The sequence below is a fragment of the Lytechinus pictus genome, chromosome 4, assembly GCF_037042905.1.
Source record: "Lytechinus pictus isolate F3 Inbred chromosome 4, Lp3.0, whole genome shotgun sequence".
Classification (NCBI taxonomy): domain Eukaryota; kingdom Metazoa; phylum Echinodermata; class Echinoidea; order Temnopleuroida; family Toxopneustidae; genus Lytechinus; species Lytechinus pictus.
Window position 1 is genome coordinate 21633290 of NC_087248.1, and position 26036 is coordinate 21659325.

The 26036-nt window shown below is 36.1% G+C and overlaps 1 protein-coding gene across 1 annotated transcript; it reads right to left on the reverse strand.

Annotated features, from left to right (window-relative positions):
- Positions 1-870: 870 nt before the first annotated feature.
- On the reverse strand, positions 871-19057 carry LOC135153981 (calcium-activated chloride channel regulator family member 3-like). Its single transcript, XM_064098981.1, has 5 exons — positions 18800-19057; positions 15138-15426; positions 5502-5797; positions 2182-2412; positions 871-1903 (listed from the first exon to the last, which is right to left on the reverse strand). The coding sequence occupies exons 1-5, from the start codon at positions 18968-18970 to the stop codon at positions 1589-1591; spliced, it is 1302 nt and encodes a 433-aa protein (XP_063955051.1). The 5' UTR covers positions 18971-19057; the 3' UTR covers positions 871-1588.
- Between the last annotated feature and the right edge of the window lie 6979 nt (positions 19058-26036).

Sequence of the window (26036 nt, forward strand, 5' to 3'; positions counted from 1 at the left end):
ATATATATTCTGTATATATATACAATATTATACGGACAATAGATTAAGCGACTTCGACAGTCACATCAATTACGCCATCTAATGCACGAGTGCATAGGATTTGTGAAAATATCAAAACCACGCGTTTTAAAGGAGAGCGTTTCATCAACATTATCGTCTTTGAGCTCAAGTACAGTTTTTGCATGGTTCCTATACAGAGCCAACTTTGGCATGTTTGGCCTCCAGGCCGACCTCTAGGACAGTTGACCTAACTAGGCTTTGGACGTTTATTCATTTGCTTTGGAAGTCGAAGGTAAGCCTACTTGGTCAGGTTGGTCTTGGGCCATTAGTCTGGCATCGGCCTATTAGGCCATAAAGCATTAATTGGCTTTCGGGCCTTGCACACAACACTTTTTTTCAAGAGTGTCGGCCGTATGTTTTCAGGGGAGCATATTATCAACATTATCTATTTTGCATTAATTGCTTCCTAGTAAAATGGAAAACCAAAGATTATGCTCAATATGCAGCATGCCCTATCACAATTACCTACTCTTTGGTATAAACAATCTAAATCTCACTACTATTCTCTCTTTTATAGTGATCATTGGAAAATTTATTTGGTGTGCATTACCTAACACAGTCAGATTTTTTAAGAAGTATTTTGTACACATACTGTCTTTATAAACTCAAACCATTTTTCGATGTGGGTTATTGGTCTAATAGTTATCAGAGTGAATTTATATTATACTTGTGGAAGATCCAAATATGTACATGTACAATAAACGTGATAAAAATTAATTGGTGATTTCAAGTTCGGTGTTGGTGTTGTTGAGCATGACAAGACTGCTGAATCGAGCTTCAACACCGAGGTTTTTTTTTTTTTTTTTTTTTAAACAAGTTCACTAGTTACCATTAATGCATATATCATTTCCATTTATTTTAAAGCAGGATAAAAGGAGCATTGTAGATTAAATGCCTTACTCACAGGCATATCTGCCGCGGCCGGGGATCGTACCCCGGACTTTTTCATGTATAGCCAGGCGCCTTAGACCACTCGGCCACGGCACCTCCACAGTTGGGTTCAGGAGAATGATACCGATCGCGTTATCGATAGCCTATTACTTCACGCCTCTGCCCTGCGCTGTTGATCATCTCAACTTTACGCGAGAAATTCTCGACGACGAAACTGAAATCGAAGAGAAATTACATTAAAATCTCATCGTAAAGATTACAAATGCTAAAATTGCTTCAAGGATCCAAAAGAGTAAATGTTATTGTCCATCAAAATGTATAAGACGCTAATGATTTGCACTCATCTGTAAAAATCTCAATTTATTAACGGGAATGCTTTTTCCTGGTTGCCGCCTGTTCGTGGGCTTCAAATCACCAACACCAACACCGAACTTGAAATCACGATTTTACCAATCCCTTGGAGTAGGTGTTGGTAAATGGGGAAATTACATGTAGATCGGCAACACCAGATGTTGATTCAACACCAGCGCCCAACACGAACTGTCAGAATTACGCCATATTTTCCGAGGTCAACCCCAACACCAGCATCGTTTCAAGTACGGTGCTGCGGCTAATGTCAGGGGCCGCAGAATGGTTTTCAAATCAATAAAGTAAATTTCTGATATTTTTTTTTACATTCGTATTTTACACAATCATAAAATGAATTTTCGATGCCAGATTTACATTTTACCTTGATTGCTGATTGTATCCCACATGCTATGCAAGTATCGCAATCTGCATTTGTCGGCAAAGCATTCATGAGTCCTTCACGCGAAGTGATATCTTTAACATCCGTAAGATGTGCTTCAATTACAGCCTCCGTGGAAAAGGTAACGATTCCAAGCTTGCTACCTTTTGGAATCGTACTTATGTACGTTTTGCAAGATTGGATCATTCTTTTTAATTTGCACCCCTGCATGAGCAAAATGAACAAAAAATAATAAGTTCAGAAAGAATTTTTTTTTAAACGAAGGGATGAACAGAGCCGTGATTGTACATTAATATTACATGCATTCTTATCAGAATAATAAAATGTTGTGATATTTATAACGTACATGTAATTGATTATTTATTACACATACCACATATATAAATCATCATTCCAGGATGAATTGGTAAGACAGGAGCGCTCATGGGAGATGAAAATGAGTAGATGGAAGGAGAGGTAGAAATGAACCGAACGAGACTTACGAGCATACTCGAACTGACGTCAAGGACAAGGACTACACTCCTGACAGACGAAAGTGCAAGGACCTCAAACACAGGAGTGATGTCGGAGTGTCGTTCTACTTCACCATGGACATGCTGAAAGTCTGTGGTGTGCTCGGTCATAACCTTCCAAGCACTTTTGCCGCAGCAATGGTTGTTCATAAGGTTTGGTGCCTTTATGTTGTGAGAGCCATCATCGCAGAATTCACTTATCTGAAATACGAAGGATGGTTGAAGACAACAAATTGGAACTGTCGATGTCGTCACAGAATTTAAAGAATTCACTTTTGAAAAATTATAAACATGGCTTCTAAATTCTTAAAGAATTAACAAACCATAATTCACGAGCTGAAAATTTCTAGGCGGGATATTTTATGTAAAGACCATATTAAAGAGCAATCTATAATTGATTTGACTTATAATATCTTTCAATAAATATCAATATCACAAGGGTTTCATGTTTATAAGTCCGAAAAGATAGCGCAACATCCATTGGTTTGAAATTAATATACGATTGCTTTGAATATATGCCGAGCCGGTGGAAAAAATAATAAGAATGGCAACCCTCCTCCATGTCCAATGGAAAGAACAGAGTGTCCCGCAGTGTGTTCACAGTGTGAAAACAAAATCAATTCGAGCATTTCAATGGTGTTAGTCACATATTCACTTAGTCGACCATTAGACGGGTCAATATACATGTACGACCAAAAATACCCTTACCCAGAACAAAAATGCTACAAATGTTTGTTTTTTTTAAGGTTTTTTTTTTTTGGGGGGGGGTACTATTTTACCTCAGGAATAACATACTAGAATCTACCAGAATCCGCGTCCGGGAAAATAATATTTTCAAGATAGCGTCCAAGATAGCCGCCATTCATTGAAAATTGATATAACTCACTCATTATCTACCCTAGAATCCCTTTTGGATTAATGTTCCATGGTCTAGGGGGTAAGATAATGTGTTAATACAGGCTAGAGTGAATATAAGCACTCCAGGGTTCCTGGGAAATCCAAGATGGCGCCATAAATGGCTGCCGCAGGCTAAAAATCTACAATTCATCTTATGTTTTATTTTGGCTTCCAATTAATGATTTTAAGGGTGAAGTAGTATATTAGAACAAGTTACAAGTCAGACAGTAGTCTGGTGTGTCCAAAAATCCAAGATGGATTAAAAAAATCAGTGGAGTTTAAAATGGCTGTTGATACTTGAAATGTACATAGTTCATTTCACATCCGCCTGCGGAAGATATGATTTTGGTGTCTAGTCCATGGTTCCATTGGTCAAATACATTGGGACAAGTTACAAGGACACTCAGTGGTCCAGTACGTAAAAAAAATCCAAGATGGCTTTCAAAAATGGAGCCTAAAATTGTTGTTGCCATTAAAAAAATCCGACATTGTAGTTCAAAATCCACGAATATGATTTTTGTGTCTATACCATGATTAAATGGGTCAGATAATACACTGACGGGGCAAGTTACAAGGAAAGTCAGTGGTCTGGTATCTCAAAAAAAACCAGGATGACTTCTAAAAATTGATTATGAAAATGCTGCTAATACTTAGAGCTGGCATAGCTCATTTGATATCGGCCATGGAGATGTAATATCGATGTCTAAACCACTTCTTTCAAGAGTCAAATGGTAAATAAGGATACGTTACAAGGACAGTCAGTGGTCTGGTATGTCCAACAATTAAAGATGGCTTCCAAAAATTCATTTATAATGGAGTGTGAAACTTAAATCGGACATGGCTCATTTCATATCGGCCTAAGAGATGTGATTTTGGTGTCCATACCACTGGTTTCAAAGGTCAAATAATACATTAGAACAAGTTACAAGGACACTCAGTGGCCTGGTATGTCAAAAAATCCAAGATGGCTTCCAGAAATGTATTCTAAATTGGCCGCTGATACTTAAAGCGGACATAACTTTTTTCATATCGACCTGGGGGATGTGATTTTGGTGTATAAACCACTGGTTTCAAGGGTCAAATAATACATCAGGATAATTTATAAAGACAGACATTGGACTGGTATGTCTAAAAATCCAATATGAATTCCAAAAATTGATCCTAACATGGCTGCTGAAACTTAAAAGTGGCATTAGCTTATTTTCTATCCGCCTATGAGGTATGATTTTGGTGTCTACAATAGGGTTTAAAGGGTCAAGTAATACACTGGGTCAAGTTGAAAGGACAGTCAGGTGTCAAATATGTCCTTGTTCCTTGTCCGAATGTATTATATTGACCCTTCTAACCACAGTGTAGAAACCAAAATTATTTGTCACAGATTAATATTGTACGAACTCTGACCATTATTGAGTGATAGGAGTCGTTTAAGATGCCCTTTTGAACACCCACTGGGACTTTTAGGTAAAATGGACAACTACATATCATTGTAACCAGTCCAAACGTATTATTTTAACCATCAAACCATAGTGTGGATACATAAATCATATCTCATCAGTGAATTTTAAATGAACTAGGTCAATTTTTAAGTAACAGCAGTCATTTAAGAATCCAATTTTTGGAAGCCATCTTAGATTTTTCGACATCCTGGACCACTGACTGTCCTTGTAACTAATTTTCTAACTTTTAGATTCATGGTTTAGACATCAAAACCATATGCCCTTGACGGATATTGCATGAACTATGTCTACTTGTAAATAATAGCGGCTATTTTGTACTACATTTTTTAAGCCACCGTGGATTTTTTTTGACATGCTTGTCCACCGACTGTCCATGTAACTTATCCTTATGAATTATTTGACCCAGTATAGACACAACAATCGTATTCCCGGATATCAAACAAAATACACAGTATGTCGGGTCTGTTTAGAGTAGCAAAAGCAACATTAGACTACATTTTTGGAAGACATCTTGGATTTTTGAAAATAATAAGAAAAGAAAATAAGAAAAGAATAAACTGTCAGGTAGAAAAAAGGTTATTACCAAAAATGTAAGGTCATTAATTATAACACACAAAAAAGGGTTTTCACCAAAAATGTCACTTCGCCAAAAATATTGTATTATTTCGATTATGAACGTGGTGAATGATGTATTTTTCTCCATCATAAAATACCAAAAATAGAAGGGGGACATTTGATATTGTACCCCCCCCCCTACTACTTTTGGTAGGGAGATGCGTCCCCCCTGTCCCCCTTGGGATTTCCGCCCATGAGGTCGACCTATTGTTTATAACCCTTGTAATTTAATTGAGGGAATACATCAAATCTACTTCCCCCCTCCTCTCCATGGCCCTTCACATGACCCTGGAGTTGCCCTTGAATATGCCTTTTACTTACAGAAGGTACGTGATATTTTCTTGTCGCAAAGAGCAGGGATGTTTTAGCCGTCTGTTCAGATTCTGTATCAGGGATGAAGAGGCAATCCTTTTTCTGTTTTGTCGTACAACTACTAGGTGACAAATTTCCTTTGATCTCGAGAGAGCAGCGTGTTCCTTCTCTCGATTGACCGGTGCTATTGGGATCATCGTTCTTGGAACCCGATTCGTAGCTAGCATTGCTGACTCCTTTCCCGTCGTAGTTTTCCTTAAACAATCCCCATCGGTAGTAACCCCAACTTCGGACTAGGACATTGTCTAGATTGACAAATTGAAGGTGGAAAGGATAAGAAAACTAACGAGTGCTGATCCCTCCTTCCCACTGTCGTGCATGCGTGGCCTTTCGTAGCTGATCGGGAAACAATTTGAGCCGTCCAAAACGTTCTTTACAATCATAACGATTGCCACGACTTGCCTTAAGATCTGAAAAGATCTGACACGATCACGACGACTACTCCACGATTTAGACCACGGTTTAAATCGTGGAGCGAATTGGAACTAATACCTAGTTCCCACTGTCACGATGCGCGCTACGAATAAAACTGGAGTAATCGTAGAGTAATCGTAGTGATATCGTATCAGTTCGTATCAGATCATTATGAATGGTAAAAACAAATTGCGAAATTGTGAAGTGTTACGGAAGGCAAATCCTGGCGTTCGTAACAGATCGCACGACTGTGAGAATAGAGGCAAGTGTATGCAATCGTGGTCATGCGGTTTGTGACATTGAACATTGTAAATCTTCCAACTCCTAAACTTCATTTTCTTCAGGAGTATAAAAATTCTGATACTCCGTCATCTCAACGTAAAATTCATCCTAACGATTAGCTGTAGATGGATGGTAATATGCATATGAGACCCATGAAGGTTTTATCTGTGCCAGTATTTTCCAGTTAGGTTTATAGATTTTATAGCATCTATAGTCCATTCATCAAGGTACATACATTACATGGGAAAACTGTAAATAATACAATGACAAAATCTAGAAAACGCTTGAATAAAAAGAGTATACATTAAATTTATGAAGAATTAAGAGGCAACTAGAAAGGCAAAACCATATTATTTTTATAATCATTTTATTATTATTATTATTGGTGATGCCATCTTCACAAAAAAAAACTGGAAACGGAATATATGATATTATGAAAATATATGATGTAATAAATACTGAATACCAGTATATATATATATATGAACTCCTCAAAAAAGGTTTGGAAATCTGACTTCTCCTCAGTTTTTATTGAATATTAATGTGTAATTAATAGCAATAAATAGAACATTTAATTTTCTTTACAATGATAGGCCTACCCAACATGATAAGATTATCGTTCATATGGAGGTGCAGTGCCTTGAAATGTGGGGCAACGTCAAAATTCAAAAGATGCAAAATGACACAATATTGAAAGTCACTGTTCTTTTTTCCGTGGTGATGAGTGAGTTTCTCAGCGTTTTTTTTTTTTTACTTTGATCGATAATTCATCATCGGTTCTAGTACATATCAATGTATACTTAATATCAATTAAGAGCTCATATAATTGTCTTTAAAATGATACCCTACATGATATGGTTATCGTTCACATGGAGGTGCAGTGCCTTGAAATGTGGGGCAAGGTAAAAATTCAAAAGTTGCAAAATGACACAATATTGAAAGTCACTGTTGTTTTTTCAGTGGTGATGAGTGAGTTTCTCAGTGGTTTCTCTTGAATGCTTTCTTGCACCTTAACATCACCATTAACATGGAATCAAACACACCTCTGCACAAGCAAAAAGATAACAAACAAACATGCATGGGTATTTCGAACCACGACTCAAACCATCTTATCTCACAGTACCATCACTACAGAAGCAGGGGCTTGATTTGAATGGATTTTCATCTCTATTGACACAGACAAAAGAATCATGTTCTGTATTGACCCATGATGACTATTTCTGCTCGTTTTGCAGCTTTTCAATTCAGACCTCATTCAACACTTTTGAATCCTGCTCTTTTTGTGATAGCATGATCATAACAAACATGGTATCATTTTAACGAGAATTAAATGATCTTTTGAATGATGTAAAATATGCATTGTGTAAAATTTGGAGTTGGGAGAAATTAATGGCCAAACACAAATTTCCAAACTTTTTTTGAGGGGTTTGTATACATGTATACAGAATAATTACTATACAGTGCGTATCCAAAAAAAGTTTACACTTAGAAAAAGTCCTGTAAAATTATACATTTGTAATATCCTGAAGATTTTTCCACATTTTTACATTGATACAGATCCGTTTAAGCAAATGACGATATGTTCTGACAAAAAATATTTCCGCTTGAGTGAGCACCACTTGCTTTTGAAAAGTTAGTGAAAAATGATTTGCGCAGAACTTTGAAATAGTTATGCGAATAAAAGTAGACCTTAATCACGAAGAACACGTGGAATTTAGCTACAGTAGTAAAATTGATTTGAAGATATCTTTTACCTTTTTAACTTGTTTCCTTGCCAAAAACACTTTGAATGGTGCATTGCGCCCCATCCCACTCCCCCACACACCGAGGCCATCGTGACGATATTTGCTTTACACTGAACTGTGATTTACATGAAATGGCTTAGGCTTGATTTTCATTTTGTTAATCATTGTCAAGTTTGGTAAAAGTGTGGAGAAACAAGTATTAAATGAAAAATGAAATGTAAACCCACTCTAAATGATAAAAATCGCTGGAGATGTCTGATGTAAACTTTTGTTCAGATTCAGTTATGTCCTCAGATCCAGCTGGCACAAAAAGGGTAAAGGTTGTGCTTACTAAGTGTTGAAATTTCAATTTGGGTGGCAAAATTGTTACAAAATGCTTGAATGTATCCGTTTTATTTCAATAGACTAAAAGTGCAAGGGAAATGTATGAGAAATGTTTCGCAGGGTAAGTTTGATTTCTCCCTTTTCCCTTGATACAGCGTGAAAACGAGCATTTCTGCGCAAACAGATTTCTGCGAGCTTTACAAAAATGGACAGTGCTCACTCAAGTGTAACATTCTGTCAAAACTTTTTCTTTCATTGGATAGATGAGACCCAAACCCAAGATTATATGTGAAAAATTACCCACGTGTTGTATATTTTTTTTAATTCCCGGGGCTTTTTCAAAGTGTACACTTTTTTTATACGCACTGTATAAACGAAATAGGGAAAAGAACAGAAACTAGTTCTTATCATACATTATTTGGGTAGGGTTACATATAAGTATTTAATAATAATAATAATATTCCGCATTTATATAGCGCTTGATACATCGGAACGATGTCTCTAAAACGCTTTACAGACATATTATTACCCCGGTCATCGGATCCTTGCATGCCCGCATACGATGTATGCACATTCTCCACTCCCTGTGGCGCATTCCAACAAGAGTTCCAAGACTCAATTGCTAGGCATACTACATATAGGCTTTCACATCCTACCGGGTACCATTTAACACCTGGGTGGAGAGTGGCAAAGTGGGGATTAACGCCTTGCCAAAGGATGCTAGGCCATGGAGGGATTCGAACACACGACCCTCTGATTACAAGGCGAGAGTCAGAACCGCTACACCACGACGCTTTTAAACGGAATCAAGATCGTAATAGGCAGATAGGACCGACATGGTCTTATCGGTGCCTATATATCCCAGTTAGGTTATAGATGGGTATTTCTAAATGGGATCAAGATACTTGAACCATGGACCTAGTAGGTCCATGCTTGAACCCAAATGGGGCCCAGATGGGACCCAGATGAAATCGAGATCTCAAACCCACGCGGAACCAATTTGGCAACCGAGGTGCACACGGTACATAGATCCCATATGGGAACCCACATGGGGCCAATGTGGTTCCCAGATAAAAAAAAAAAAAAAAAAAACACGATCTTGAAACCATGTGGGACCCACCCATGGAACCCAGATGAAAACATATACTTGAACCCACCTAGGGCCCATCTGGGCCCCAGATGAAAACAAGATCTTGAAACCACGTGGGGTTCACATGGGACCCAGATGGCTAACCCACGCGGAAACAATTTGGGAACCCAGGTGCAAACGCTAAATGGATCCCATATGGGCCACATGGGATCCATGTGGGTCCCATATGGGTTAAACTATCTGGGGACCCATCTAGCGCCCAGATGAAACTAAACTGGGCCCCAGATGACTTTGCTATCTGGGCAGGCATCTAGAAGTCTGACCATAATGACATGTATTCTGAAGTCAGGTTTACCATGGTTTAACTCTGTGCTAAAATTATGGGAAGCCAAAAATGTCAAAATTTATATTAAGTTGTATATTTCTTATGTTTACTGTGCTCTTTCCTGATTCATCGATGGTGGAGACAATTATCTATTTATGCTTCCTAGACCCTTATGAATGATTTGAGAGCCAAATGATCTGAAATATGATATCTCTATACTGTCAGTGATTTATGTAACCGTTGGCTATCCATACTTAAACCACAACTTAAAACCTGAGTTCAGAATACGGGCCCTCGTGTTTTGTACCATAGTGTGTGTAAATGTCCTCGATTCGATGTCTTGTGGAAAACGATTTGTTACTGACAGGAGCCACATTAAATTTGGGTACCGGGTCCCTTTATAAACAAGATAATTGGACAGGAATGAGAGGAATATACAGTGCCTCAGTTATTGTTCAATGTCTGTGGGAAAATTTTAGAATGTTCTGTCTTGCCGTACTATCATGATCGAGTTCCGTCCCCCCCCCCCCCCCATTGAAAAAGATAATCATCCGCAATGAATCCGTGTCTTGATTTAGATGTTAACATAGTACGGGAGTTTATTTAATGTTAGTTTTCCGAGCTTCTTTGGTTATATGAATGAATTTGATAATTACGTGTAAACATTGAATCAAATTAGCGAGTCAATATTCTTCAATCTTAACATGAAAAGTGCGATCTGAATTATCTTCACAATGTATATCAGCAACTTTTAATAGTGCACGCCCATTTAAGATTGGGTCGGTGTGGGGCTCGATAATGAGATCCTGTATAGTGTCTTACAGCTCTCTTTTGTAACATATATACATTGGTGTCGATCGGTATTCTTGGTTGGGGGGATGATTCACACAATTGTTCTTGTGGATGGGGATCTTTCAACATTACACAGCAACAACTGTGGTGCTAACCGGTGTACATAGAGGACCACACCAGTTATTTTACACCGGTGTTAAATTGAGTGTTAGTTTAACACCGATAGGTGTTATCACAACACCTTTGGTTGTTACATTTACATGCACTCTTTGGTGTTATGTTCAATCTCTAGGGTGTAATTTTAACACCTCAGTGTGTGGTCCTCTATTAACACCAACTGGTGTCAGTTTTAATACCACAGTTTTTACAGTGTACCCCCACTAAAATCACAAGTTAGGACATTTGGGAGTAGTTGATATGCATCCCAGAAGGAAAAACCAGTAAGACCAGTAAGAATTTTTACTGGTTTCCAGTAGAATTTTACTGGTTTCGAGTATATTTTTACTGGGCCAGTTGGTTTTTAACTGGACCAGTAAAAATCAACTGGAGACCAGTTCCAACAATTGCATTCCAGTTGAAGCAATTAGTAATACCAGTTAAATTGTTTTTCATCAAACTTGTGTTTCTGGTCCAATAAATGGTTTCCAGTAGATTTTTACTGGTTTCCAGTAGATTTTTACTGGTTTCCAGTATATGTTTACTGGACCAGTTGATTTTTAACTGGACCAGTAAAAATCAACTGGAGACCAGTTCAAACAATTGCATTCCAGTTGAAGCAAAGTAGTAATACCAGGTAAATTGTTTTTCATCAAACGGGTGTTACTGGTCCAATAAATAATGACTTTATTTCAAGTCAGATCATTTGACGAATTATGGAAAATGAATCTTGCAATTCAGAGAAAGTTATTATCGTTATCATTGTTATCATCATTCTTCTATAATTATCATAATTATTATTATTATGATTATTATGATCATTGTTGTCATCATTCTTATTAGTGTTATCATTGTTATTGATATTGTAATAATTATTATTAACATCATAATTATCAAGTATTAACATTATCATTAAAATAATTATTTCCTTTAATTATGATTAAGATCAAAGCAAGATATATTCCTCTGATATAGTCAACTGGTCTAAAGTAATTCATTGTTTGAAATTGAACTGGTCAAGACCAGTAATACCAGTAATTCTGATGATGCTGATCACGTGGTTTACCTCATTTGCATATTTCCTATTTTAAAATGAAAAATCAGGATTTAGAATGGAATATCCTTGCAATGGCACTCATTGTTGTTTAAAAACTTTCCAAATAAGTGTGTGAACTAATTCACAATGAAAATGTGTAATTTCATATATCAAATTTAAAAAAACAGCAGAAAGATTAATTTACTAACCATCTTTTCCATCACATTTCACTGACCATGGTATATAACAAACCAAATGCATGTAATAAATTGATCCAATAAGACCAATATGAGGACCAGTTCGAGGACCAGTCAGACCAGTAGAAAATACCAGTAAAGACCAGCTTGAATTTAATACCAGTATGATGACCAGTGAGACCAGTAACAACGACCAGTATAAAATTCCAGTAATTCAAGACCAGTTTATATGATTTTTAACTGGACCAGTAAAGTTTTAACTGGACCAGAATGACCAGTTAGACCAGTAAACCGATGTTCCAATTTCCAGAGTTACCAGTTAAAATTCTACTGGTCTAACTGGTCCAGTGGAACTGGTTTTTCCTTCTGGGATGGTGTTCTTGGAAATTCCTTCATTGTTGCAGTGTACTGTACTTATATATTTTTTTTAAAAATTCAATTTGTGTTACAAGTAAGCCTATTCTAAACTCATACGAAAGAAAAAATGACAATAATTGTCTGGACCATGTACAAAGTGATCTGTTTATTGAGCATGATGTATACAACTTCTCCCTTAAATCTAACCCGACTCATATATCTGTTTTCTTCTTAATGCATGATGATAAAATGCAGATTCGGACAAATTAAGACTAGCACAAATTACAAAGTGTGTGGCTTCTCGTGCGCCATCGGGCTTACCGTCATTCCTTAGACGATTTTAAGCCTGGATTTTAACATGTTTTAAATGCTTTATAAGTGCATGAAACAAAAACAAACAAAAACGATCAAAACTCAACTTTCATGTTATGATATTTCTCCAACATTTTCTTGAACCATCAGTGTGTAATATCAGCTAATATATGTGTTAAAATGAAATTTACGTACCGCATGGGTGTGCTCATATACATGTAGAATGCAAAACTGTCATCCCTTTCCAAACTCTAAAGATATTTCTTTTTGCCAAAATAAGAAAAAAAATCAATCAAGTTTAGTTATTCAAGTCCATAACAATAACAAGAATAACATGGAAAAAACATCTGATGTTCATATCCGAAGAACGGTTTGGGGAGAAATTAATGATTATTCTTTCTGAAACCATTAATTGATTTCACTTTTTAAAAATTTGTAAAAATATGATCATATTATTTGAGCTCACTGGAGCTCAATATTTTCATGAAAGGTATCTGATGGGGTCACATGATAAAATGTTTGATATTAATTACATCCAACTGCATACAACAAAAGCACCATACATATATGAGCTACTGATCACCAAACGACCATTTTTAAAAGTGATTTTTTTTGCATTTGATATGGGCTAGCTCTATCATGACTATAGGCACCTCATTTCCGCATAGATAGGTAATGAGGAAATCAATGCTCTCCTGCAAAATATTATTGACCAAAACTTATCGTTCAAGTCAAGGTATTTTGATATACAAGTAGGGGTGACTTTCGTTTTGTGCACATCTTCCTTTTGGTATATTTTCTTGTTCAAAGGTTCAAAGGTTTACTGAATGCCGAACTTGATACATGTATATAACAATACTACCATGACATACATCGGTAAAGTGTGTATAACCAGGCAAATAAATGAAGTAATTAGCCTATATTCTATAGAAACGCAAAGGTATTTTTATTTTTCTTTGAATTTTCTGGGAATGAATAAGAAAAAGGGTGAAATAGAACAACATCTATTTCAGGTAGTCTCAATAATGTCCGAAAATCTTTCGCCTCATGTCATACGTCATTGCAAATTCCTCGCAGTTATTCACCACTGGTGGGATGGAACACCCTATCAACAAAAGATGTTTTTCGTCGGGGTCCTTTTATGTCATGTGTTATAAAAAAAATATCATATACATAAAAATTTCATTATTTTTCATCTTGAACCTCCACCCATCTGTTTAAAGGTCCTGGAAAATAATGTTTTTTATTTAATAACAATATACACAAATTGCGAGGGAAACAAACTGATTGATGGCATACTATAATCATCACTATAATCATCATGATCAAACTTTTCATTTTTTCATCATTATTAAAATTTTCTACCCTAAATTATTGGGGGGATGATAATACAGGCCATCCCCCCCCCCCACTTGAAATTTTTGGGGGGATATATCCCCCCATCCCCCCCCCCGTGATCGACACCCATGCATATATATATATATGTTTGGAGGAACAATTTCCCCTGACAATGGTACCATGTGACAATGAAGAAAAGGTAAAAGAGTTATATAATAAAATCGTTGCCTTAGAGGGAAGGTAGAATTTAAGCTTAGACATAATGCCAAGTGTACGTGATACATTAAGTTTAAGGTTTTCAAACTGGGGTTCCATGTAAGACATTCGTCAAGTAAAATACCCAGGAACTTCACAGTTGACTTCTTTTATCAGATTTATAACAATGTTATGATTTGGGTTATCAACAATTGGTTCGTTTTTTGCCATTGTTACTTCTGACACTGTCGTGATAATATACGGGGATCCAGGATTTTCCCAAAGGGGATGGGGACATTTTCCCGTTGAAAATTTGACAAGCAAAAGAAAAAAAGGTTTTCATCTAAAATTGTCGGTCATTTCTTCTGCAGAAATTTGACAAGCCAAGAAAGGTCCTAGCTTTCAAAAGGAGGAGGCGCACGTGGGTAACAATGGCATATTTACATAACAAATTTTGATTGTGGCTCTGAAGAGGTAGGGCACGGGAAGGAAGTGCGAACCCCCCCCCCCCCCCCCTGGATCTGCAAGTGTGTATAATGATTGCGTATTGAGACAGAGTGTCATTTAAAAAACATGTACTTTATATTGGTTTTGCAACTTCAAATTTAGTCACAAGCGGTCTTTTGTATATGTGATCGATGAAAGAATATTTTGCTACAAATGAGGGTTGTGCAAAGACTGTGGGTCCAACCTCTCACTATCTGTACATTATTTATAGGCAGACGAAATGAGCAAGCAAAATACAGGTTTCCATGCAGTGATCCCATTGTTTTTCCATTGTCTTTCTTCCCAAAATAAGCCCTTCCTCGTCAATATGGCAAAAAGAGGAAACACAATACATATCACAGGTAAATTTGGGCCCTGGTGATGGGTCCGTGGTCTCCAGATTACTATGAGTTTCTGCTCGAGGGATGAATGAGGAAGTGAGCGAAAAAAAGGTCGGATCAATAATTATAATCGTGATATTCACTTAAGCATGTTATATCGGTACATGGATGTGATACTAAGAATATGACAATTACCTGTATCTCCGAATTCATCTTCTCTATACTGTTCATTCAGAATATATTCCGGCGTTAAATGCATCAGGCTCAGAGCTCCCTTTCCGCACCCTTCAAGGTTTTCAACGTACGGCTCATCATCTGGGAAGTGGTGCACGATGATATTAGCAGAGTGCAACGATTCCGTCCTGGAATGTTCGAACCGGCTCAGATTAGACCAGGTGTTCGGGACAAGGATCTTGATGTGTTTCCAGTAGACGTGATTCCTACTTGCATTGTAGAGACGCTGAGATGCTGATGTAAACATAGTCTGGGAGAAGGGGGGGGTTAAAGAAGTGAACGAAAAGTTATTTTTCTTCCTCTTCCTTTTTTTATTCCAAAGAACATCAAAAAGCACTTTTTTTCATAATAAATGAACAAAATAATAACGAATCGGTTTCTTTTATACATTTTCTTCAAATCATACGTCTAACATATTCTTGCGAATGAAAGAGCACTAGTGATGATAATTACGGAGTTTCTCACGTTGGTTATTTTTTCACAAAAATATACCCTTCAAGATCAAAATTTATTTCTACTTCACCTTTAACATGTTTGAGGAGATCTAAATTGGGTTGTTTATCTACATTTTTGGTAGATATGGAAACGAGGGATTGAAAGGATGCTATTCAAAGCAAAGAAATTAAATCTGCTGAATGAAGGTAAACACAATTCCTGATCAAACTGTACACGAAATATGATAGTTCATTCAACCATTGTATAACTTTGATCCATCAAACAAATGATTAATGTTTTTCTTCAATTTTACATAAAGAACATAAACCTAAATTCTGGGCACTGGGAACATTTTTTCATAGGGGTGCTGATTTAAATTTGATAAGCAAAAATAATCACCACAAAATGAAGATTATTTTGGTCTCGAGAAATTTGAAAAGGAAAAAGGGGGTTTATACAAAGTGTAGGTCGTTTTGGTTACATTTCTCCATTTTTCACACCTACAATAATTCCAGGAGGTGTCGTCTATGGAGAATAATATACACGCAGCACCCCGCTTCCCAGGGCCATGTCTGCATCAATTGTAATGATTTTTACAAGAAATATATTCACTCCCAAACTTCTATGAATGAGCTGAAACTGATACCACCTTAATTTAGTGTATTTTGTACATTTCTGTGGAATTAGATAGACCACACACCTTATGGAGTAAAATACATCGAGCAAAATGCTGAATATTTTAATCAAAATCCGATAAAAATAACAAGTTTGTTGAATTTTAAAGATTAGCAATATTTTGATAACAGTTAGCTGTATGAATATTCATTAGATGGACTGATGATATGTCCCTGCACTGCGAAAACGCCGGTGTTGATTTACCACCAGCCAGGTATCTATATCGGTCCAGTGGATGAGTCTTCTGACTTTGAAACAGAGGGTCGTGGGTTAGAATCGTAGCCATGGGGTAATTTCCTTCAGCAAGAAATTTATCCACATTGTGCTGCACTCAACCCAGGTGAGGTGAATGGGTACCCGGTAGGAAGAAATTCCTCGAATGCTTGAGTGCCTAGGCAGCCCAGCTAAAGCCGGGGAAATAATAATAGCAGAGCCCGCTGGGAGAACAGTTTTTAGAAGTGAAGTGGCTTCCCAAGGTAAATATACCTATATTATTATTAGCAGTAGCAGTAGTAGTAGAAGTAGTAGTAGTATAATCATTATCAGATAAACGTTGAAACAACACCAGTTAAGAATCAAACCGATACTGGTTTAACACTAATTGGTGTTGCTTAAATGCCAAATTCATGTTAGCCTAACGCCAGAGTGGTGCTACAGCCAGGGGCGGAAATCTCTCTCAAAAGGTAGGGGGGGCAAGGGGCTGGAAAATGTGATAAGCAAAAAAATAAGTTATTAACCCAAATTTAAGGTCATTTCGACGAAAATAAATTTGACAAGCAAAAAAAAGAAAGAAAAGAAAAAGGTTATCATCCCAAAGGTAAGGTCATCTCGTCCTAAAATACATGTTTTATTTCGATTTTGAATGATGTATTTCTTACCATCATAAAAGAGCACAAATAGTAGGAGGGACATTTGATATTGTGTCCCCCCCCCCCCTATTATTTTGAGTAGGGGGGACACGTCCCCCCCCCCCTGTCCCCCTGGGATTTCCGCCCATGGTTTCAACACCTCTCTGGTGTGGATCGAGATAGAAAACCACCTTCTCCGGTACTCCATAAGCCCTCTCTCTCCCGGTGCGCTACACCAAAACGGTCCTGCACTGTACACATCCAGAAACAGGTCCAGATGCCAGGCTGGTGTTAAATTAACACCGGCGTGTTTACAGTGTGCTCTCCTTTTTCTTATGTTACTACTTTTCATCATAATTATTTCGTATTTTCATATGATATGTTTCCTTTATAATGAAATAAGTTGCAACAGCGATTATAATGCATTAAATAAGTTGACAAACCACTTTTGTTAATATCATCATTGGGGACAAAATTTCAATAAACATAATTTCGTAAAATAAGACACAAAATGCTGTATATATGAAGAATTGTAAGAGAAATTACATGTATATTCGTCAATGTATTTATTTTTTTCTCTAAGGAAGTTCATTGCATAATAAGAATATCCCAGAACTTCTCTTTGCCATGTACACGCATATTAAATGAGGCAGAGTAATGTCTGGTATTTATGTAATGTACAATGGACAGTGTAGACAATAGAGGCTGCTAGCAGGGGAAAAGGTACGATAAGATTAGCTATGATGTTTACAATCTTAATTTCACTGAAGTCATTCAAAAGTCTTCTAGATTGTTACTGTACTAGAAAGAAGGAGAGTGTACTTTAAAGACAGTACTAGAAGTTTCCAGAATAGTGAATAATTTATATATATAAGCTGGCAGTTTCTTCAAGGAGATCATCAGATCAGAACTCATAGTTTCACACCAGACTTTATGTCAGAGCATAGTTTATTCTCCACTGGAATACAACATTTATCTTCTGTGGAATTATTTGCACACCATCAATGTACTGTTTGCAGTTATTTTGAGAGAGAAATTCTCAGTTCTCATCGAGATCATCAACCAGATCTGTGGAACATTTGTCAACCCGTGGATTGCTGAAATTGACTGTTTATCATCATCAACTTCGTCTTCACGGACATTTAAACTCGTTACAGTGACTCTTATTATTCGTCGTGTTTCAACATCAATTCATCATCGCCAGCACTGTGGACTATGATTTCAAGAATCCCTTGCCAGACAATTTGAATTTTTATACAGGACTATCATAACTTGGGATTACTCAGCCCAATCTATGTAAGATAATTCATTAAATATTTGGTTTTTACACTTTTTACCTGTTGTATGTAAATAAATAGGAAAGAAGGAGATACTTTCACTAAATTCTTTTGACCATTTGTTTAATTATTTGCTGCAGTATCGTAACAAAAAAAAAAAATGGAGTATGACATCATGGATTTGCTCAATGAATATTGATGACATGCATAGAACTAATTCACCAAAACAATGAAAATATATAAAATGTCATAACTTTGTTATTCCTTGTCCAATTCTAATCAGAATTTCAGTGTCATGTCTCGTCCTCCCTTTTCTCTTACAAAACACTTACATTTGATTAAAATAAATATTATAATCTTAGAAACATGAACTATGAATCTTACTTACTTTAATATTTTCGATGATGGTCAGGTCCTCGGGCACTTTTCTGTCGATAGCGATGAGCACATTCGAATAACCTCCATCATTCAGGGTGATAACATTCTTCTGACCGGTAGCCATTCCAAGAAGAAAAATCTTGGGCATCCCAATCAAGAAAATAATCTTTATCCACTCCATTCTGAACTCACATCCGCTTCCCCGCAATGCTGAGAAAGTATTAAATTTTTAAGTTCCAAAATCTAGCTACTTCCTTATTTTAATGCTACGGTTCAATCGGTTCATCTCGCGGAGGCGAATTGTGATAACGGTTGCTGCAAATGAACCTATTGAAAATCTTCTCATAAACATTCATGCATAATTGAATTGATGTGTGGGAATGAATATGAAAAATGAAGAACACAAAAAGGCTTTTGTCTGAAGATGGCATACCCCTCCTAGTCTGCAGGCGCAGACCCTGAATGAAACTTCGATCAACAAGTGGGTCTCCACGCAAAGACTAGCACATTATAAAACTTGCTTGAGCGAGATGACCTTCAGTAACATAGTCCATCTACAACGCATTATAGGCTGCACGTACATTCAGACCCTAAACATGAAAGGAGGAAAGGCACATCATCAGACTATTCCCCTCGATTAGTATCCCGCAATTAGTAACCATCTGGAATGAAATAATTGGAAATGTTTTTTCAACCGATTCGAGCAGGTATTCGTGTCAACATTTACCAAAAAAAGTTAGGAGGAATACGAGATGGGGAAAGTGGCTTTTTTCAAGGTCGGTGGTCAATGACCTTTTCATATACTGTATGATGGTATCTCCCAGCAAAAAAAAATATTACAGTTTGACCATGGTGTCAAAATGCACATATTCTTATAAGAAGATCAAATAAAATTAAATCAAGTACCTAGAATATTTATTCACCCATAGAATTCAAGGTTGAAGCCTTTCAAAGGTCGATGACCTTTATTACATTATATACCATACGGTATAATGGTATCTCTGAGATGAAAAGGCGCAGGTTGGTGATCATGGTGCGAAAATTCAGAGGTTCTTATACAGGAAGATTTAAAAAATGAAATTAAGCACCTAAAATTCATATTCTCCAATAAATTCAAGGTCAAAGCCTTTCAAAGGTCAATGAACTTTTTTTACATTACTGTCTCTGACATGAAACGGCACAGGTTGGTGATGGTTTTGTCAAAATGCACAGATTCTTATAGGAAGATCATATAAGTTAAAATGAATCACCTCGAATGCACATTAATCCATAAAGTTCAAGGTCAATGGTCAGTGACCTTTTTACATATATATCGTATAATGGTATCTCTGAGATAAAACAATTTTTGCAAGAAGACAAAAAGGCCCGTAATATTCATTAACCTTTGAAATACAAAATCAAATGTCAAAAGTTAATAAATATCTTTATATATCCATTCATGATTCCCCAAAAAAGAAATTTATCGAATATATTCGCATTTTATAGAAAGATGGCTATTTGTAATGCAAACCTGGATGTTTAATAATTTCACCCTGAAATAAGGGTAAATAAAGGCCGGGAAAATGCATTTAGGGGTTAGAGGTCAATTGTGTATTTCAATAACGTAAGGGAATTTTAGTAAATTGGTAGATAACTTGATTGTGGTATGTAGGTATGGTGATTCTGATTTGAAAACGATTGGCCTGCGTGGAAAATGAACACAAAATTAATAGTTGAATCCTTGATCAATGATGATATCAAAATACAAGTTCGAGGTGAAACTGAGATCAAATAACAGTTTTTAATATATATTGTAATGCATTACCAAAAGTGAAGAAAAAAATCACGTACATGTATATAATTTAAAATGGTGAAGTTGTCTAAAGTAGTAGCATTAGATATGCATTTTATAAATTCCATCGATGTACTCATTTCTTTTGCTCTGTAGCAATAGGTCACCAACCTCAAATGCTACAATAAATTCTATAGACTACAACTTAATATGTAAATGGATAGGGTATGCCTAACTCTCATGTCAGAGCAAGCATCATCCCAGAACATTTTAAAATAGCCAGGGGCCTTGATGAAGAATAAAAATAAGGCAATTATTTGAGCTGCAGATTTTGTCATATTAAATAAAGTGAAGTGTCCCAACTTCAGCAAAGACTAATGAAACTTTTAATATCCTTCTGACATTTTCAGGTATGGTTGCTTTGATCTGGCTCTTTCCGTGAAAGCCTAACGTTCTGTCAAAGGTTTTATCAGACCAGGATCTATGTTATCACTGATATGTTGCTCAGCTTGATTCTCAAGAACTGGAAGTGGTGATGTAGGAGTTGTGTAAGCTGTTATATATTCCTGAATTTCATTATCATATGCCTGATTTTTGCATAACAACAATCAGTTGTTGATATATGAAATTGTACAAATTAATTCATAGTAGAAAATAGCGTCATGGGTGATGTAAAACGTAGAACACATATGAAGTTTTGTCCTGCAGCAATAGCATCTCAAGACATACCGGCAGCTCATAACGACAGGTAATTAATAATAAAGGAATTTATCTTTGCTGAAGTTGAGATACGTACTTTCAGACACGTAATGTCATTTACTATGCAGCTCTTAATGCTTATGATGGCCTTCTTTTCATCTTCTTCATCATCATCCCTCTGTTGTTTGGAAATGCTCTCAGATGATGCTAGCTATGGCATGAGAGTTGGCCCACCCCCCCCCCCCCCCCGGGGGGGGGGCACTAGCTTCCATTGACGAGTGGATACCATGCGCGACCATGGGGGCTCGAAAAGCACCCTAAACACGTATTTCCCATATTCTGACAATGCACGTACTCCTTAACAAGTATTGGCGTGTGAAACCCTATCCTTAACAAGTAATAGAAACAAAACGATACTCTTGGCAAGTATTCTCTGAATTGACCCCCTAAACAAGTACAACAATATTTTTGATTTTATTGCTATGTCACGATAGTCGGTTTTACCTTTACCTGATTGGGTTTAGTACAGCCCCACCTCCCACCTCTCTCGCAAAATCGCACTCTAAACACGTAGTGTTGACTCTTTGGGCAAAAAGTACATCCTTTATAAAAAACACTTTAGTCTTAATTTTCACACCCTCTAAATTTGACCCTCAACACGTAGCTTGTTCCTAGCGAAAATAGATACCCTTTTTTCCATTGTTAGTGTTTTTACACCCTTATTGCGTTACGTACGTAACGTGTGCACGATTGTTTTACCATTTCGCGTCTTTTCCCTCTCTTTGGCAATTCATAATAATATGTGAAAGAAATTTTGCATGTCACCGAATAAATAGAAGTCTTGGCGTCAACAAGTCTAATAATTCTATTCTTATGCCGAGTGCTATGCAAATAATATGAATGGTTTTTTTAGTATGTTCTACGCAAAATCAACATTCACGAAATCCAAAGAGGGAATTTTTTAAGGAGGTGTGATCTTTGTTCTCTCTCTCTCTCTCTCTCTCTCTCTCTCTCTACTGCTTGTTGCCTATGGTGTGCATACAGACAATTACCTTTTGTGAAAATTTTACATTATTCTGATGGGAAAATTTGTCAAACGCAAATCAGAGACCCTGTTAGAGCATCCAATTTTATGAGGAAATGAATTTTTATCCGAGGGAAATCAAATATCAAATACATTGTATTCCTTGCAAGAACACAAAAAGTATAAATTATATGTTATTTTTATGCAGGGTACTATGCAAATAATATGAATAGTTCTTTGAGTATGTTGTATGCAAAGTCAACATTTACTTATCCAAACAAAGCATTTTTATGGAGGTGTATGACTTTTTCCCCCTCTCTTCATATCTTGTTGCCTGTTGTGATGCAGACAATATTTGTTTTTATTTTTTTTAGAATTTTAGATTTTTTCTTACGGAAAACTTTGTGAAATGCCAAACATAGACCATGTTAGAGCATACAATTTAAAGGCCAAGTCCACCCCAGCAATGATTTGAATAAATAGAATTATCAAATTAGCATAACGCTCAAAATTTCATCAAAATCGGATGTAAAATAAGCAAGTTATGGCATTTTAAAGTTTCGCTTATTTTTCACAAAACAGTTATATGCACAAATCAGTGACATGCAAATGAGTCAGTCGATGATGTCCATCACTCACTATTTATTTTGTTTTTTAATGTTTGAAATATACAATATTTCATTTTTACAGATTTGACCATTTGAATCATATAGTATTAAACACAGCCAATTCCACATGTTCAGGGAGGAATTAATCACTGTTTCACTTTCATATTTCATATGATAAAATACAAAAGAAATAGTGAGTGGATGACATCATCAGTCTCCTCATTTGCATACCAATCAGGATGTGCATATAACTGTTTTGTGAAATTAAGCGAAACTTTAAATTGTCATAAGTTTCCTATTTTACATCCGATTTTGATGAAATTTTCAGTGTTATGCTTGTTGGATTTTTCTCTTTATATTCAAATCAATTTTTTGTTGGGGTGGTATTGTCCTTTAATGCGGAATTTATTATTTTTTTTATCTACAGAGTAAAGATGATTTAAATTCATTTGATAAATTCGTGAGGTCTAAGAGAGGCATAATTCTCTTGATTGCGCAACATTTCATATCATTCAAAGACGGCGACTTTGAAGTCCCGTAGAAAAAAAATTAAGTAATGAACCTACATTATATTTTGCATTTTCAGAATGCATAGATACCAACGTAACTCTCTGCAAATTTTGGTGAAAATTACATGGACTTCATTTTAACTGAAGAAACTCGTTACAATTCGGCTGGATTTCGTGAAATAATGTGCAATGAAAAAGTTTGTTTTGATGTGGTTGCATACGCGTCCTTGAATGACAACACTGAAAGAACTTCCTGGTCTTTCCAGTCCGTATTAATTAAGGGTGAAATGTTTATCTTCAAAAAACATTTATTGTTCATAGAAAATGTGATATTTGATCAGTTTAGGAGAATCGCAAGGAACGAAGCCGTCGGAGCGACGGTATTTACCGCACCACATTTTCTGAATTGTAAAAAAATACAAACATATACATGTATAAGGGGAAATAATTGAGGGATAAGGCAGATGGAGTACGAAAGTGATGTTGATATCACATTCGTAGCCACCTAATTGCACAGGGAGAAGGAAACAAAATAAGGATTGGAAGTGGGGAAGAAGAAAGATGAGAAGAAAGAAGAAAAATGTGAATAAAATTAAACGGATGGGCAGGAAGAATTGGAAAATAAAAACTGATTTTATTTAAAGGTTACCTATTTTTTCTGTAATACCTACAATAGTCATTGAAAATTCCCCTTTTCATGGAATTTCATCCCAAACTAAATGTTTAATTACATACGAATCCTACGATTACAACAATTGCTTAAGATATCCCATTTTTAGGTAGGACTGACAAACATTTTCAGCTCGTGCTCCGCGCTCGAATTAGACCGATTCGATTAATGAGATATTTATCCTTTTAATGAATTCCTACAACAGTTTTTTAAAAGGTTCCTTTTTTAAAGAACCTCTTCATTTTATGAAATTATTGAAATTCAAGCCTTATTTCAAATAGCCACAACTTTGTTATTTCTTGACCATTTTCTGTAATTGAGGTATTATATTAAAGAGCAGATATTGAACTTTTGGGGAAATGTGGTTTTTTTTTTAAACCCAGTTACAGCCCGCCAAATGACTTTTTTGTATCCCCTCGTCAAATTGTTTTTGCTCACTCATGCGTGAATGAGAAATAATCTACGTAATTTCAGATGAAAGCGGAGATTCTAAGCTTTACAATGGTAGGTCATTTTATATCTATAATTAAGTCATGATAAATCATCGATAAATCTCGGTTTCGTTTTTTTGTGGGACGCACTGTATATGTATATATATATATATATATATATATATACATATATATATATATATATATATGTGTGTGTGTGTGTGTGTGTGTGTGTGTGGGTGCGTGCGTGTGTGTGGGTGTGTGGGTGTGTGTGGGTGTGTGAGTGTGTGTGTGGGTGTGTTTATGGGGTGTGTGTGTGTGTGTACATGTATGACATAAAAAGAAACAGAAATGTATCCTTATGTTCATATTTTATTTACGAATAATGCAAAGAATGATGGCTATATTTGTAATGAAAACATGGAGGTTTCATAAGTTTACTATGAAATAATGAATATCATGAAGAATGTATTTAGGGGTCAATTAGTTGAATAGATGAATTCTTGATCAATGATGGTGTCAAAATACACGTTCATGGTGAAATTTAGATCAAATAACACTTTTATGTAATATATTGCAACGCGCTTTCAAAAGCAATGAAAAAAGTGAGAAAAATAAATTATTTTATCCCAAGTAGCAGCATTTCATACATCATAATATCTAAATCAAGTAATCGTGTCTTTTTCTCTCCAACGATAGGTCACTTACCTGAATGCTATAAAAAATACTTTAAACTGCTAGTGTAATCTTCTTCAAGTCACTTGGCGGGCTGTATCTGGGTTTCAAAAAGAAAAACCCATTTTCAAAAAGTTCAATATCTGCTCTTTAATATGATACCTCAATTACAGAACAAGTGGAATACCTCTGGCTGTCTCACCTGCATCACGCGATTCAATATTGCAGCAGTGCTGACTTTGAAAAACTACTATAAAATAATTATTCACAAAAAACACCATTCATATAACGATACAATACTACGTTCATTGAAATTTGACATTGATCATGTGACCTAAAACTTGTCAGTGATACTTGATTACCCCTATATCCACATTTTTTACATTATATCTATAAGCTTTGAAAGTTATGACAGCAATCCAATATTTACCTCTAAAATGGCCACAGTTCAATGACCTTAGACTTTGGTCATGTGACCTGAAACTCGCGTGAGATGTTCAGTGATACTTGATGACTCTTATATCAATTCAACAAATACCCCCAACATGACCAAAGTCCACTGACCTTTGACCGTGGTCATGTGACCTAAAACTCGCACAAGATGTTCAGTGATACTTGGTTACTCTTATGTAAACGTTTTATGAAGTACCCACCAATACACTTACAGAGATATGATGGTAATTCAACAAATACCCCCAAGATGGCCAAAGTTCATTGACCTTAAATGACCTTTGATTTTGGTCATGTGACCCGAAACTCGGACGGGATTTTCGAAGATACTTGATTACTCTTATGTTCAAGTTTTATGAACTAGGTTCATATATTTATGATGACATTTCAAAAACTTAACCGTAGGTTAA